We start from the raw sequence: 17514 nt of genomic DNA on the forward strand, positions 1-17514 counted from the left end.
TCCCATTGACTTCACAAATCCTAATGAGCCCTGACCCAATCATCCCATCTGGTTGGCTTAGCCATTTATTTTATGCAAGGTAGCTGGGTACCTTCTCCAGGTACAGGTGGCTTCCTCTACTCTATGGAGTAGGTCTTGGGACCCAACAAGACAGTATAACCATTCAGGCTATGGTGAGAAGGGACCAAAGGAATCAAAAAGCCTTCCATTAATAATAAATAAAATTCAATTTCCAAAATTCTAACGGTGCTTTTGCAAACTAAATGAGACTTCATTAGGGCCAACATCTACCATAAAGTGCCTGTAGATGGACAAAGGTCTTAGGACTCAGATTAATGCAGGGCCCGACTAGTATGTGCTTTGCTTGAATGGATCGCGTGCCTGGCATATACTGGGCGGTGTACAGCTGGCCTTTGTAATAACGCAGTGATACGCAAGAGCCGATGTGCTTCTCACTGTGCCAGCGCTCTTGTTCCTTCTTAGCTCAACGCCAAGTGTACAGAGCAGCTGTGGACACCCGATCCCCTCCGTGTAATGGTTGTGCTGGCATGGGACAAGACAATGTAATATTACACCATATTTACTGTACTACAGGGGTGCGTGTTCTGGTCGGTTACACAACGCCTCTCCCAACGGTCCTGTATAAATAACAATACCGGAGGTGATAAATCAGACCTAAACTCCTGTGTACAGCCAGATTTGGTTTTTACACTTTGCCAGCTGCCTTAACATCTAATACAGAAAAACATAATAAAGAGGCAATGAGATTTTGAAAATCGAGGAAGAAAGGAAGGAAGGAAAGAGAAAAGAAAAAGAATGGAAGGAAGGAAAGAGAAAAGAAAAAGAATGGAAGGAATAAAAAGAGAAAAGAAAAAAAAAGAATGGAAGGAAGAAAAGGAGAAAAGAAAAAAATAATGGAAGGAAGAAAAGGAGAAAAGAAAAAAAGAATGGAAGGAAGAAAAGGAGAAAAGAAAAAGAATGGAAAGAAGGAAAGAGAAAAGAAACAGAATGGAAAAAAGGAAAGAGAAAAGAAAAAGAATGGAAAGAAGGAAAGAGAAAAGAAAAAGAATGGAAAGAAGGAAAGAGAAAAGAAAAAGAATGGAAAGAAGGAAAGGAAAGAAAAAGAATGGAAAGAAAAGAAAAAGAATGGAAAGAAAAGAAAAGAAAAAAATAATGAAAAGAAAAGAAAAAAATAATGAAAAGAAAAGGAAGAAAGGAAAGGGATGGAAAAAAAGAAAGAAAAAGAAAAGATTGAAAGGGATGGAAAGAAAGGGAAGGGTGGAAAGCAAGAAAAAGAAAGAAAGAAAGAAAGAAAGAAAGAAAGAAAGAAAGAAAGAAAGAAAGAAAAAAGAAAAATGAAGAAAAAAAAGGAAGGGAAGAGAAGAAGAGAAGAAATAAGGAAGGAAGGGGAAAGCAAAGAGAAAAGGATAGATGGAAAGGAAAGAAAAGGAAGGAAGGAAAGGGAAGAAAAGAAGGTGCCACCTGTCTGCTAACCTTAGCCAGTGACTAAGTTTTGGCAACGCTCCGGTTTTACCTTCTCTGTTTGCCTTGGTGGCTGTTATTATCACATCTCAGAGAATAGAAGTCCCCATGCCACTAGGGGGCCCCCATCAGGGTTGACAGGCTCAGTAAAACCAGGGACAGTAAAAATCTGTGTTTTTATAGCTGCCCTGCCTCTCCAGTACCTTTTCAGTTTGTGTATGTGTATTCTGTGTGTATGTATACTGTGTGTGTGTATATTGTGTATCTGTGTGTGTATACTGTGTGGCCCCATAATCTCCTATTGCCCGGGGGCCCCCATAATCTCCTATTGCCCGGGGGCCCCATGAGTTGTCAGTCCGCCCCTGCATCTGAGCCTAGGCAAAGTCCCTGAGCCGGAGATCAAGGGTCACACTCTTGCTGTCAGAAATGTATTCATGGAGATCACTCCTGACTCCACTCGATCACTCGCCAACTCCATTGGCTCGAGTCCCCGGACCTGGAATCAGCATGCAGATCAGGGGTTTGTTCTTCACCGTGACTTTAGTTGTTGCAGGTTTGTTTCAGGTCAGTAGCTCATACTATGGAGGCCAGGAAAACAGGCAGCCGATACATTTCGGGCAGAGATCAGCAACAGCATCTTGTGCTTTCAAATAATTTTTCCTAAAAATCCCTCTCTGGCTCCAGTCTGGGAGCGCCGAATATAGAACAGAACAGGAGCGCCGGCTGCAGTTATAAAACTCGTCCAACATGCGGCTTTGGCAAGTGAGCAAAGCTAAAGTCCGCCAACGGTTTTGTTTAAAGCGACAGCCAGTCCTTTCCATTAAGATGTGAACTCGGCGCTCCCAGACTGGAGCTGAAGATCGGATTCCCGGGAACTGCTGTGCTCAGAGATCTGCGACTTTCCTAGTAACTTTATAACTCTATAAAATATCCGCGGGCGAATATTAGAACTTGCACTGATGATGTGTGAAATGCACTAACATCTGTCTCTCCCCCTTAACCAGCTCAGAACTGTCGGATCGCTAAAAAGATGACGACCGATAGATTGCTCCAGGCAATAGGACTTCTGTCCGTTGCTCTCTGTACGGCGCCGCTGCCCTCTACGCCGCTGTCCTCACCCGCACTGCAGTGGTGATAAGCCATCGTATGCTCTCCATCTGTCTGCCTGACACACTTTTCTTGCCCTTGATTTGTTTTATAACCGGCACCATCTGGAAAGTACAGACGGGAAAAAAAAGTTCCAAAATCCTGACCTCAAGGATTGGGCAGGACATGAGATGGTGTTCTCAGAGGAGATTGGTTAAACCTAAAGGAGACCTGTCAACCAGTTGAAGACCAGGCCTTTCCAGGGACAAAGGAAAAATCTGAGGCCCGGATTCACGTAGATTCGGCTAAGATACGAGCGGCGTAAGTCTCTTACACCATCGTATCTTAGTTGCATATTTACGCTGGCCTCTAGGTGGTGCTTCCGTAGATTTCCGCGTTGAATATGCTAATGAGCTACATACGCCGATTCACCAACGTACGTGCGCCCGGCGTAGCAAGATACGTCGTTTACGTAAGACATACGCCGGCGTAAAGTTACCCCTTATAAAGCAGGGGTAAGTCATGTTAGGTATGGACGTAGCGTCGTGTTTTACGTCGTTTGCGTAAGTCGTCCGTGAATGGGGCTGGACATAAGTTACGTTCACGTCGACTAGGCATTGAGCGGGGCGTAATTTGAAAATTCAACGTGACACTGAGCATGCGCGCGCATGCGCCGTTAGAAAAAAGCATCATTTACGTGGGGGTCATGATTAGTTTACATAAAACACGCCCCCTGTTCCTCATTTGATTTAGGCGCGCTTACGCCCGCACATTTACGCTACGCCGCCGTAACTTTAGACACAAGTGCTTTGTGAATACAGCATTTGCCTCTCTAAGTGGTGGCGGCGTAGCGCAACTACGATACGCTACGCCCGCTTACATTTACGCCGCCCTACGAGAATCTGGCCCAGTAAAACCTTGGTTTGAGAGCGTTTTGCAAGACAAGCAACATTTTTAACTAAAATTTTGACTTGATATACAAGCGATGTCTTGATATACAAGTATCGTCATGTCACAACTGAGTATAAAAGAGAAGAGAGGAGCCTCTAAGTGTAGCAATATGGTTACATTTAATGAAGGTACAACATTTAGCAACTTATTGCTACCCTTAGAGGCGCCTCTCTTCTCTTTTATACCCTGTAGATCCTGCTGGGTTTTGCTTCTTATTCCTCTTGTGGACGGACATTTTATGGTTACACAACCAATCACATCGCTGTAATCTTTTTATATGGACTATAGACTGAAGCACCTATGAATAAATGGTTGTGGAACGAATCATTTAAGTTTCCATTATTTCTTATGGGGAAATTTGCTTTGATATACAAGTTTCTGGAGCGAATTATGCTCGCAATCCAAGGTTTTACTGGTATATTAAATAAAGAAAATGGAGGTTAGAGCTTTCCTTTAATACAAAGAGAAATACAATGAAGAGCAGAATGAGTGCTGAAGAGGTCATTACCGGTAAAGATGGGGCAGATCTTCTCCCAGCAGGTGATACCACCTTCAGATGTGAACTGCCCCAGAACCACCTCCAGGAAGAACACGGGTAAACCGCCCCCGAACAGGAAGATGAAATATGGGATGAGGAAAGCACCTGGCAAGAAAAAGCAGAAGATCATTATTGGGGTGAACATTATACCTTTATCAACAGATCTCATTGAGGGCGTAGTGACATTAAAGTGGATGTAAACCCCAATTTATTCATTTTTTTTATCTCACAATGTAGAGAATAAGATTTCCTATGATCTGTGCCCAGTCTTGCCACACAGAGTTAATCCAGCGCTGAGCAATCCTCTTTTTATTGTTCAGTGAAATAAAACAGACTTCCAGATAAAGACCAAAGTCCTTGCTTGAGTGACAAGTTATTTACATATCTCGTGCACTAGCTTGTAGACATGCACAGCCTCTCAGCTTACCAGCTCCACCCCCCCCAGCTTCTTCACTTTTCACATATTTGTAAAAAAAAAAAATGAAAACCATGGGGGCGTGGCTGAGTCCTGCCATCTATCAATAGAAGCAGCAGCAGGACTCGGGAGCGTGCCTGCATGTGTGTCCCGAAGCAGAACGCTTCTCCGACGGGGCACTTGAGAAGAGGAGGAGCCACCAGCGCCGCTGAGGGACCCCAGAAGAGGAGGATCGGGGCCACTCTGTGCAAAACCAACGGAACAGAGGAGGCAAGTATGACCCTAGCTTAACCGCTTCATTTAGGATTCAGTAGCTTTGTACCGATTCTCTGGCTAGGATGTTCCGTTCGTTTCCTATATATTCAGCCAGTAATAAGAACAAGATGGCTACTCGGTATTCTCTTCAGTGCAAATCTTTATTAGCTACATGTTAAGAAACAATGGCCCAGATTCTCAGAGGACTTACGACGGCGTAGCGCCATGTACGCCGTCGTAAGTCCGAATCCAAGCCGTCGTATCTATGCGCCTGATTCTTAGAATCAGTTACGCATAGATATCCATTAGATCCGACAGGCGTAAGTCTCTTATGCCGTCGGATCTTAACTGCATTTTCTTTTTAACCGCTAGGTGGCGCTTCCGTCGAATTCCGCATAGAGTATGCAAAGTAGCTAGATACGCGAATTCCCGAACGTACGCGCGGCCGACGCAGTAAAGTTACGACGTTTACGTTAGAATTTTCCCGCGTATAGTTGCCCCTGCTATATGAGGCACAGCCAATGTTAAGTATGGCCGTCGTTCCCGCGTCGAAATTTTAAAAAGTTACGTCGTTTGCGTAAGTCGTCCGTGAATGGGGCTGGACGTCATTTGCGTTCACGTTGAAACCAATGATGTCCTTGCGACGTCATTTGGAGCAATGCACACTGGGATATTTTACGGACGGCGCATTCGCAGTTCGTTCGGCGCGGGGACGCGCTTGATTTAAATGATACACACCCCCTACCCGCCGAATTTGAATTCCGCCGAGTGATTTACGCTACGCCGCCGCAACTTACGGAGCAAGTGCTTTGAGAATACAGCACTTGCCCGTGTAAGTTGCGGAGGCGTAACGTAAATCAGTTGCGCGGCTGTACGTGAATCTGCCCCAATGTTTCTCGTTTCACTGTCCAGTCACAGGCTGGAGGCGGGTCCGTGACAGCCTGACCTCAGAGTAAGTGGGTTGAATGAAGCTAGCCAACATTAAACTGAGGACATCTAGTGGCAGAAATGTAGTACTGAGGGGTACAGAAAGTATTGCAGAAAAGGCGGTTCTCCCTCTTTCTCTTTTTAAATGCAACATTTCCAACAGGTTGTTAATTCATTTCGAATTAATCTTTGAAGTTCTGTTCTAACCCTTCCCTACTTTGTAGATGCTGGAGATTCTTTATGAACAGACTGACCTGCACAGAGAAGAAATCACTTCCACTACAACCCCAGATAATCCCCGATGACGGCTCACGTAACGCGTCATTCGATTCCATGTTTACAGTGAATTTTGGCTGCAAAGCGCTCAGCTCAGATAGCAGCTCCGATCGAAAAAAAAAAAAACCAGAACATTCGTCCAACGCGAGAAGGTGCCGAGATGACCGAACACGTCCACCTCCATTCTTTACAATAAGAGCCTCTAATTTGCGATTCTTCCTGATGCCCCCCCAGTAATGGCGTGCCTGTCCCAGTTCCCCCTCCGCAGCATCATGCACATACGGAATTACAGAGTATATCAGGTCTTGGACACATTAACACGCCTTGATAAGATTATCTACATTAAGCTGATTGCACTCACCTGAAAAAGGCTGAAGTTTCCCTTTGAATGTCCTACAGCCCTCGGCACTTCTGTCCTTTAACATTATTAAACCATGCCAACCTATAAACAAAGTCATATACCTAGATTCAGAGACGCCGCCGCAACTTTAAGGGAGGCGTAGCGTATCGTATTTACGCTACGCCGCCTTAAGTCAGAGAGGCAAGTGCTGTATTCACAAAGTACTTGCCTCCTAACTTACGGCGGCGTAGCGTCAATGCGGCCGGCGTAAGCGCGCCTAATTCAAATGAGGACGGGGGGGCGTGTTTTATGTTAATTACTCGTGACCCGACGCATGCGCCGTCCGTGTACATATCCCAGTGTGCATTGCTCCAAAAGTACGCCGCAAGGACGTATTGGTTTCGACGTGAACGTAAATTACGTCCAGCCCCATTCACAGACGACTTACGCAAACGACGTAAAATTTTCAAATTTCGACGCGGGAACGACGGTCATACTTAACATTGACTAGGCCAACTAGGGGCAGCTTTATCTTTACGCCGGCGTACCTCTTACGGAAACGGTGTATCTTTACTGCGACGGGCGCACGTATGTTTGTGAATCGGCGTATCTAGTCATTTACATATTCTACGCCGAACTCAACGGAAGCGCCAACAAGCGGCCAGCGGAAAAGTTGCACCCTAAGATACGACGGCGTAGGAGACTTACGCCGCTCGTATCTTAGCCTAATTTAAGCGTATCTGGTTTCCAGAATACTCTTAAATTTACGACGGCGCAGATTCAGAGTTATGACGGCGTATCTACTGATACGCTGGCGTAACTCGCTCTGAATCTGCCTAAAAGTCTAGAGTCGTGGTTCTCAACTCCTGTCCTCAGGACCCACTAACAGGCCAGATTTTATGTATTACCTTGGGGAGATGCAGACTAGAATACTGCAATCACTGAGCAGCAAATGATATCACCTGTGATGCATTTCACTTATCTTGAAAACCTGGCCTGTTAGTGGGTACTGAGAACAGGAGTCGAGAACCACTGGCCTAGAGAATTTCCTTTTTTAATTCTAAAGAGTAAAGAAGATTTCTTCTCTGCTGTACTACAGCGCATCTCCACCTTATGTTAGGGAAAGTTATGTAGACCCGCAGGGGCAACTTTTATATCAACATGGAGTTACACCTTAAAGTGGTAGTAGCCCCGTCCTTGGCGCCAGTGGGAGGAACAGCGCGCCCCGTCCTTGGCGCCAGTGGGAGGAACAGCGCGCCCCCGTCCTTGGCGCCAGTGGAAGGAACAGCGCGCCCCCGTCCTTGGCGCCAGTGGAAGGAACAGCGCGCCATTGATGATGTCAGTAGAAGGAATATTGCTCCATTGTTGGCATCAGTGGAACGAAAAGTGCCCCACAGGCCGGATAAGGGCACGAAAAGGACTGCATCCAGCTCCCAGGCCACAGTTTGGAGACCCCTGTGGAAATCACTGTATAGACACCACTATACTGGTGATCTCCACTTGTTACCATGTCCCATACCGAGCGGCTGTCCTGCTGCATTGTGAGCATTGTGAGCACGGGAGGTCAGCCCCTGGGCGAGGGCATCATTTAGAGAATGATTTGTATTTTCTTTAAAAATGCAACGTATTCTCTAATTGGATGAGGTGGAGAGCATGACGCACTCCACCTCACCCCCTGGTGCAATCAGACAACAATTTGCATTCATTCAGAAAACTTAAAGCAAATGCTGCCTTCACCCAGCAGCCAACCTCCAGTGTTAACAATGGAGCAGGGCAGCCACTCAGCACGGAACCGGGAATCTAGTGGAGATCACTGGAATAGACGTGTGTACATTGATTTACAGCTTCTAGAACAGCGATGGCGATCCTTGGCACCCCAGATGTTTTGGAACTACATTTCCCATGATGCTCATGCATTCTGCAGTGTAGTTGAGCATCATGGGAAATGTAGTTCCAAAACATCTGGGGTGCCAAGGTTTACCATCACTGTTCTAGAGGGATCCCACAGGTATGGTGATACATAGTTTCAGAACTAAAAATATCCATACCTGAATTTCTTCTTTAAAGGGGTTGTAAAGATAAAACATTTTTTTCTAAATATCTTCCTTTACCTTAGTGCCATCCTCCTTCACTTACCTCATCCTTCCATTTTCCTTTTAAATGTCCTTATTTCTTCTGAGAAATCCTCACTTCCTGTTCTTCTGTCTGTAACTCCACACAGTAATGCGAGGCTTTCTCCCTGGTGTGGAGTGTCGTGCTCGACCCCTCCCTTGGACTACAGGAGAGTCAGGACGCCCACTAACACACATCTCCTTTCTCTATCTGCAATGTAGAGAGCGTCCTGACTCTCCTGTATTCCAGGGGAGGGGGTTCAGCATGAAACTCCACACCAGGGAGAAAGCCTCGCATTACTGTGTGGAGTTACAGACAGAAGAACAGGAAGTGAGGATTTCTCAGAAGAAATAAGGACATTTAAAAGCAAAATGGAAGGATGAGGTAGGTGAAGGAGGACTGCACTAAGGTAAAGGAAGCCATTTAGGATTTTTTTTTTACCTTTACAACCCCTTTAAAAGCGGAGTTCCGGGCACAATTTCACTTTTTAAATATGAATACCCCTGTAATACACAAGCTTAATGTATTCTAGTAAAGTTAGTCTGTAAACTAAGGTCCGTTTTGTTAGGTTGTTACAGCATTTAGACACTTTATAAACTAGAAATTGACTGGGGCCATCTTAAGTGTGGGTATCATGAAGCCAGACTGTATGACTTCCTGGATTTCAGCCTTGCAAATCTCGCACATGCTCAGTGCTGCACAAGCAGTGTCAGATCAGGTTTCAGCACCTGTGCTTTTGAGACTGGGGAATGCACAGACTCCTGGAAAGTTACACCCACTACATTCCCAGGAGTCTGTGCGGTGTAGGTTAGGAAGCATTAAGCACCTAGGTGCAGGAAGTGGGAAGATTAACTATTCTGCCTAGCAACAACACTTTGAAGGCATCTAAAAAAAAAAAAAAATTTCGTAAAGGACTAATGACATTTTTTTAAAACTACTGATGTAATGTTATATTTATGGGTGGAACTCCACTTTAAGGATCATTAGATAATGGTGGATGGAGTGCAAGACACACAAAACCCAAAACACTCTAACCTCCGCCGTTCTTGTAGCAGAGGTACGGGAATCGCCAGACGTTCCCGAGGCCGATGAAGCCACCAGCTACAGACAGCACAAAGTCGATCTTGCTGGCCCACTTCTCCCTCTGGGGCGGCTTCCCGTCAGCCTCATCCTCCGGCCGGGTCCCTGGGCTCTTCCCTGGGGAGGGTTTAAGGATGTCCTTGTGAAAGTCCTTTAGGTACTGTAACTTCTCCTTGTTGGACATTCTTGACTCCTGCCAGATAAGAATGGAGGTGAAAGGTAACATTTAATATAACAAAAATACAAAGAGGACTACAGAAACAGAACAGAGTATGGCAAATAATAACTGAACTGCGAAAAGGATCTCGTAGTCAACTTAAAAATATCACATTTGAGCAGCTACAGAAGCCCAAGGCGGAGGGGGGCCTTGCCCTCCCTAACCCTTGGGTATACTATCTGGCAGCTCAGGCACAGCATATTGCCCGGGCGATGCCAGAGGGACTGGGAGCGGGGGAGGCTGGAGTGCAGTTTGACCCCATTAGGGCCCTAATGTGCCATGTCACCGGTCTGGATAGTGTGCCTACGGGTATGGAAGCTCTGGCGTACGCAAAGTCCAATAGACGATTCCCCATGTATGTTCTGATGCAAAAAATTTGGAATAAACTTAGACAACTACAGGGTGTGGAGGGATTCACAGAATACAGCCCGATCTGGGCCAATGGGTATTATGAGGAGTTACTCACGTTGGATTGTGGGGCGCGGTGGAGGAGGTGCGGCGTCACACATTTGAGACACATATTTGCGGCGGGTGGCCTGATTCCCTTCACGGAGCTGAGGGAGCGTTTTCACCTCCCGCGGTCTATGCTCTTCCACTATATACAGTTGCAGCATGCCGTGAGGGCACAGTCGGGAGGGAACCCCTGGATTCTTTCGCATACGCACATATTTAAGTACATGGCAGGAGTTTCCCAGTTTCGGGGTTTTATTTCTATGGCTTATTCCATGATTCTTTCCATATTCCTGGAGGGATTCCCCCTGGCGGCTTCAAGTAGGTGGGAGAGAGATGTAGGTGTGTTCGAGGATGAGCAGTGGGAGGAGGTGCTCCAGGGGGTACAACTGTGTTCCTTAAATGTGGCCCAACGGCTCTCACAACTCTACATTATCCTTAGAGTACATTATACGCCCGCTAGGCTGTTCAAAATGGGGATGAGACCGGATTCTAATTGCCCCCGGTGTGAGAGAGACCACAGGGACCTAATTCACCTGTTATGGAGGTGCCCCAAGTTACACCCATATTGGACAGGGGTTTTAGCTACAGTCAATAGAGTATTTCAGACCAACGTACCTACGGACCCGAAGCCATGCCTACTGGGTATTTTGGATGACATCCCCATGGACGATAATTCCAAACAGGCCATAACCAGAGCCCTGTTTCAGGCCCGCAAACTCATTCTGAGACATTGGAAGGCTACTGAGCCACCGACGATGAGGGAATGGATCGCCCAAATGGGAGACACCATTCGCTTGGAAAAATTTATATATCAGCACAGGGGTCGGCCGGGGAAGTTCGACAGGCTGTGGGCACCTTGGTTGGATGCCCCCGGGCTGTCACCGGTCGATCTAGTGATGGACAGACTGCTGAGGTAAGGAGGTGACCCTCTTGTGGGGTAAGAGATATATATGATGGGGTGGGCTTATGCAATGAATATCCCCAGTGACAGTGAGACCTGTCTTTGTGTGTTTTAGGTGGTGGCGGGTGATAGCAATGCAGTTACCACATCCCTCTTGTAACGCTGATAGGGTTCACTGCCGGAACGTCTGCCCTGTATATGAGCTGTGAAACTCCCCCCCCCTTTTTTTTTTTTTCTCCCCCTTTTTTCTTTTTCTCTTTTTTTTTTTTTTTTTGCTACCTTGTTTCTCCTCAATAAGTTTCCCTGAGTTGAGGAAGGGAGGGAGAACGGAATTGGATGTGATGTGTACAGCGCTAGGTATGACAATGTTAACAACTTAGTTTGGATACAGCATATATTGTTTAGTAACCTTGTGTACGAGTAGAAGGATATGTGTTAGGATGCAGCCTGTATCCAGTGTTTTTTATGCTGCACAATGAAACGGATATGCTTGTAAAATTGTATGGTTCTTTTCTCTTACTAAAACCTTTTCTGATTTAAAAAAAAAAATATCACATTTGCTTGGGGGACATGGCATACAGCTCGGTGGCTCCAACACTTAACCGGGTGAAGATCATCTACACCTGGCTGACCAGTGTTTTGTCACATTTTTGGGGATGTGTTTGATATGTGCAAAGAGAGATGACACAAATACTTCAAAGTATAACATTAAAAGTAATGACAAAGAAAGAAAAAGATGACAAAAAAATACTTCATTAAAGATGCTGTTCCGCCACAGAGTTCCCCTGCACATGCAGCATTGGCCGACCAGATTCAGACGCATGGGTAACGCAAGCTCTGGTGTGAGACAAACCCTAAAGGTTCTAGCTAGGGTATATAGGTCTTGTATGTAGGAAAGTGGTCAAGCACATCTTTAGAGAAAAATTACCTGAGATGTGTGCAAACCCGGGGCCAGATTCACAAAGAGATACGACGGTGTATCTACAGATACACCATCGTATCTCTGACTTACACTGGTCCTATCTATGCGTCTGATTCATAGAATCAGATACGCATAGATATGGCTAAGATCTGACAGTGTTACACTGTGTTACACTGTCGGATCTTTTTTTCAATTTAAAAATGGCGCCGGGGGCGTTCCCGCTGATTTACGCTAAATAATATGTAAATCAGCGAGATACGCAAATTCACGAACGTACGCGGACCCGTCGCAGTGTTCTTACGTCGTTTCCGTAGCGGTTTTCCGTCGTATACTTACCCCTTCTTTTATCAGGCGCAGCCAATGTTAAGTAAAGCCGACGTTCCCGCGTCGAATTTAAATTTTTTAACGTCGTTTGCGTAAGTCGTTCTCGAATACGGACGGACGTCGTTTACGTAATCGTCGCAACCACTGACGTCCTAGCGACGTCAGTGGGAGCAATGCACGCCGGGAAATTTCGCGGACGGCGCCTGCGCATTTAAATCGGCGCGGGAACGCGCCTGATTTAAATATGACACTCCCCTAGCCGCAGAATTTGAATTCCGCTGGGGGATTTAGGATCCGCCGTCGCAAGTTTGGAGGTAAGTGGTTTGTGAATTAGCCACTTGCCTCCTAAACTTGCGGGAGCGGATCTTAATTCACGTAGATCGAGCGGATCTATAGATCCGCTGAGCTACGTAAATCTGGCCCCCGGTGTCCAACTACAAGAAACATCTGACCTCTGTGATTGCCAACAAGGGTTTTGTCACCAAGTACCAAGTCATGTTTTGCAAAGGGTCCAAATACTTCACTCACTAAAATGCACCTTTCAGGTGTAGTGGATTAGCATGTCAATTATGTTTACTAAAGGAATGTGTTTTATGTAGCAGGTGAGAATAACGCGGAGTCAGAACGTCTGGGTAATGATTAGTAATTAGCTCATCTGAATGTCATTAACAACGGAATGTGTATTGAAGTTCCTTGTGTCATGTTGTGGGTGGAGTCGAGTCATTGTCCAGATTTGGTTTCTAACTGTATATAACAAGCTCCTCTGGCTGGGAATCTATCATTCCTTTGGTTGTTTTTGCTTGTACTAGCCCAGTTTTTAATGATCAAATGCAGAGCTGGTGTGTCCTACCATTAAAGTATTCATTCGTTTGGAACCAGAGAACAGAGCTTGTGTCTCGTTATTCTGGGAAAATCCAATGGATCGTGTCTGCTGGATTGTTGGAGTGTCGGATAAGCTGTCGTGGGTCGGTGGAATGGAATATCGTAAACGGTGTTAACCCCTGACCGTTACAATACTCAATCATGTGCAAGTAGAAAGAAAAGCAAAAAACAAACAATCCTTGCATACGATTGGGTGATTGAAGTCAGCAGAGCTTCCCCACATTCACTAAGCTCTGGGGCAAAATCCCTTGCAAACTGAACAGTCCATTTGCCTTTAGCAAATCAACCCCAGTGTGTGTCCATGTGCATTGATGCCATCAACGTGCATTGCAAAGTGTATTTTGATGCATTTCCAATCTATTTTATCTGGGGGGGGGAAAAGAAAAACGGCCAAAAACAGATGTGTGTTAATGGATCGTTTTTTTGTGTTTTTTTTTATCTGCAATGGCAGACTTTGTCTGTCTCCATACCTACCAAGATAATCAAATGATCAAACACAATACACGTGCACGCTCCCTGTGCCTGGAAGCATCGGCTCAATCCTATCTACCGCCGTCACGTGTATATTTGCATAGCGCGGTACACCGATGTATGAATGTACAACTCCAACCTCACAAACAAATCACAAGCAAAGGTCAGACGTCTATTTACATTCATCAGTAGTGTTGAGCAGAATACGCCATATTCGATTTTGCGATATATCACAAATATATAGCCGAATATTCGAGAAATATTCGCTAAATTCGAATATTCGTGATATTTTATCGAAATGAAATTTTTGCGAAATTTCGCTATTGCGAATGCGAAAATAATTGCGAAATTTCGACAACAGCGGAAGGAGCACTCTGATTGGCTCAGAATATTCGTGATATTGTATCGAAATTTCGCAAAATGCGAATGCGATTTTAATGGCGAAATTTCGACAACAGCGGAAGGAGCACTCTGATTGGCTCAGAATATTCGTGATATTTTGCACTCTGATTGGCTCAGAATATTCGTGATATTGTATCGAAATTTCGCAAAATGCGAATGCAATATTGATTGCGGAATTTCGACAACTGCTGGCTCTGATGCAAAAGAAGGGCGGAGAAAATAATCGCGCGATATTCCGATTGCCGAATAATCGCATTGCGATTTTTCGGCAAGATAAAATGATCGCTTCAGCTACTCGGCCCAGGGTCTCTAATCATACCAGTAATGCTTTTAGACGTCGATGGAGATCACTAGGATGTGATCTGTTCTAAAAATAAAATTGAAAAAATTTGAATATTCGGAATAGCGAATATTCACCGCGAAATTTGAAATATATCGCGAATACTCGCAATACGAATATTCGTGAGCAACACTATTCATCAGTATGCATCATTCTATCAAAAAATGGAGAGGAAACAGTCGTGGGAGGCCCACAGTACAATAAATGCATGGTGGTTTGTTTCTAGGGTTCAGGGCCACCTTAAAAGGCCCCCAATATGATTTCGGAGCAGGGGGACCTCGGCAGCTCAAACCACCTGCTGATGGACTTTTTAACAGTTTGGTCAAAATCTTGTGTTACATTTGCGGGGGATGTGCAGCGTGGTCCAGTAAAACGCACAGGGGCAGATCCACAAAAGAATTACGCCGGCGTATCTATTCATTTGCTGCGTAATTTTAAAGTTCCCGCGTCGTATCTCTGTTTTGTATCTACAAAACAAGATACGACGGCATCTGGGATGGATCCGACAGGCGTACGTCTTAGTACGTCGTTGGATCTTAGGTGCATTTTTTTGGCGGCCGCTAGATGGCATTTCCGTTGAATTCCGCGTCGAGTATGCAAATTAGCTATTTACGGCGATCCACGAACGTACGTCCGGCCAGCGCATTTTTTTTACGCCGTTTGCGTTCGGCTTTTTCCGGCGTATAGTTACCCCTGCTATTATGAGGAGTACTCAATGTTAAGTATGGCCGTCGTTCCGCGTCGAATTTTGAATTTTTTACGTCGTTTGCGTAAGTCGTTCGCGAATAGGGATTTGCGTAGAAGGACGTCACCGTCGTAAACATTGGCTTGTTCCGGTTTAATTTCGAGCATGCGTACTGGGATACCCCCATGGACGGCGCATGCGCCGTTAAAAAAAAAACGTTGTTTACGTCGGGTCGCGACGTATTTACATAAAACACGCCCCCATCACATCGATTTGAATTGCGCGCCCTTACGCAGCCAAAGATACACTACGCCGCAACTTACGGCGCGCTTTCTTTGAGGATTAAAAAAAAAAAGTAAGTTACGGCGGCGTAGTGTATCTTAGATACGCTACGCCCGACGCAAATATGCGCCGATGTACGTGGATCTGCCCCATAGAGTCCAGTTGCAGCGAACGGAACTTTTATCAACTACTTGCCTCCCGGGCACTTTCACCCCCCCCCTCCCCTTCCTGCCCAGGCCAATTCTCAGCGCTCTCACACTTTGAATGACAATTGCGCGGTCTACAACACTGTAACCATGTGACTTTTTATACATTTCTTCACACAGATCGAGCTTTCTTTTGGTGGTAATTTATCCTCTGCCGTTTTCTTTTTCCGGGGGGGTTGGTTTGTGGGTTCAAAATGAAATAAATTACATAATTTGACTTCTAGAAGCCGGTGTAATATTTTTCCTTTCGCTGGCTTGAGAGAAGCGTCTGCAAAGGTCGCGAGGGCCGCACATTAAGTGTCAAAGGGCCATAGGTTGGGCCCCAAGGCTCTACGGTTTACCACACCGTCAAGTTCTTCCAACACAACACAATTATTTTTAATGAGACCTTCATTTCCCCATTTGACGCCCACATAGGGTAATCCAAGAGAAGATAAAAAACGCAGTCACATCACACAATGTGAAGATAATGAATATAATAATAATAATAATAATAATAATAATAATAATAATAATAATAATATCTATTGATTTCAAGAGTTACTTTCACTGAACTTCCTCCAATATCTTCTACAGCTCCAACCTTCTGACCTCGGCAAACAAGACACCACCAGGGTGGAAGTTCATGAAAATTTCCAGGAAGTGGAACTTCCAACCATTTACAAGAAAACATTGTGTAAATGAGTAACCGAATCCATTGTGTACTCAGAGCTGAACCAGCCAACGTGTGAATCATTCCAAATCAGGAGATAAATGACTTGAGAAGGAACTTGTGAGGACAGAATTATAGAGACTGATCTGTTCTGTCATATTTATTCCTAATGTACCGCTGGGCAAATCACTTACCCAGAACAAGCATGCAGCCAGTGAAATCTGCAGTCTGAACTGTCCTGCATGCTTGTTCCTAATTTGTGAATCACATGGTAGGGAAGCCAGAATAAGAGTGATGTCCTCAAAGCTTAGACCTTTAGAGGAGAACTCCACGCATCTGTCCATGGTTACCATAGGCGTGCGCACAGGGTGTGCCAGGTGTGACAGGGCACACCCTAATCACTCCGTGTGCATTAGCATTACCCAGGGACATCACCAGGTGGATGGTTGAGGGTGCCAGTGGCCAATGCCCCCATTATATTAAAGGCCAGGTTCAACAGTAGGAACACGTTGCTCCTGTATTTAGGGCGTAACCCAACATGCTCCCAAGCAACTGTCTCCCACCACTAGAGCCTCCTTTCTGTGACAGCAGGTGGGGTTCATGTGTGTTTGAGATTTGGGGTGCCCACCCTAGTGCGATAGGCTGCGCACACCTATGATAGTTACATCGGTCCAGCTTGTATCAATGTAACTACGTCTATACCATACCTGTGGCACCTGGAACAGGAGTACCAAACTCAATTCCATTGATGGCCCCATCAGCATTATGGTTCCCCGCAAAAGGGCCGGTTGTATCGGTAAGACTATAGAAATGCATCTTCTGTTTAACCACTTGCCTACCGGGCACTTTTACCCCCCCCCCTCCCTGCCCAGGCCAATATTCAGCTTCCAGCGCGGTCACACTTTGAATGACAATTGCGCGGTCATGCAACACTGTATCCAGATGAAGTTATAAAATATTTTCACACAAATAGAGCTTTATTTTGGTGGTAATCACCACTTGGGTTTTTGTTTAACAAACGAAAAAAAAAAAAAAAAATTGGAAAAAAAGACAAACAAAAAAAATAAAAAAAATAAATGTTTTTCATAGTTTATCAAATTTTGCAAACAGGTAATTTTTCTTCACTGATGGGCATGGATAGGTGGCACTGATGATACCGATAGGTGACACTGTTCGGTAAAACCAGGGCCGCTGATAGGGGGACCACCGGTTCTCTTGTAGGGGGACAAAGCACACAGGGGGGTCCACTCAGAGAGGGGGGGGGGATTAATGATGGACGACAATTACAGAACTCTCCCTCAAGCAGCTGAAAGCC

The 17514-nt window shown here is 45.3% G+C and overlaps 1 protein-coding gene across 1 annotated transcript in view; it reads right to left on the reverse strand.

Annotated features, from left to right (window-relative positions):
- SLC6A6 (solute carrier family 6 member 6) overlaps nt 1-17514 on the reverse strand; it is a 72797-nt gene that overhangs the window by 29563 nt on the left and 25720 nt on the right. Inside the window, exons 2-3 of the mRNA XM_040358879.1 lie at nt 9418-9655; nt 4028-4162 (exon numbers count right to left, since the gene is read on the reverse strand). Of these exons, the coding sequence (XP_040214813.1) occupies nt 4028-4162; nt 9418-9646 (364 nt within the window). The 5' untranslated portion in view covers nt 9647-9655. The remainder of the gene's footprint in view (nt 1-4027; nt 4163-9417; nt 9656-17514) is intronic.

The sequence above is a fragment of the Rana temporaria genome, chromosome 7, assembly GCF_905171775.1.
Source record: "Rana temporaria chromosome 7, aRanTem1.1, whole genome shotgun sequence".
In the NCBI taxonomy this organism is placed as follows: domain Eukaryota; kingdom Metazoa; phylum Chordata; class Amphibia; order Anura; family Ranidae; genus Rana; species Rana temporaria.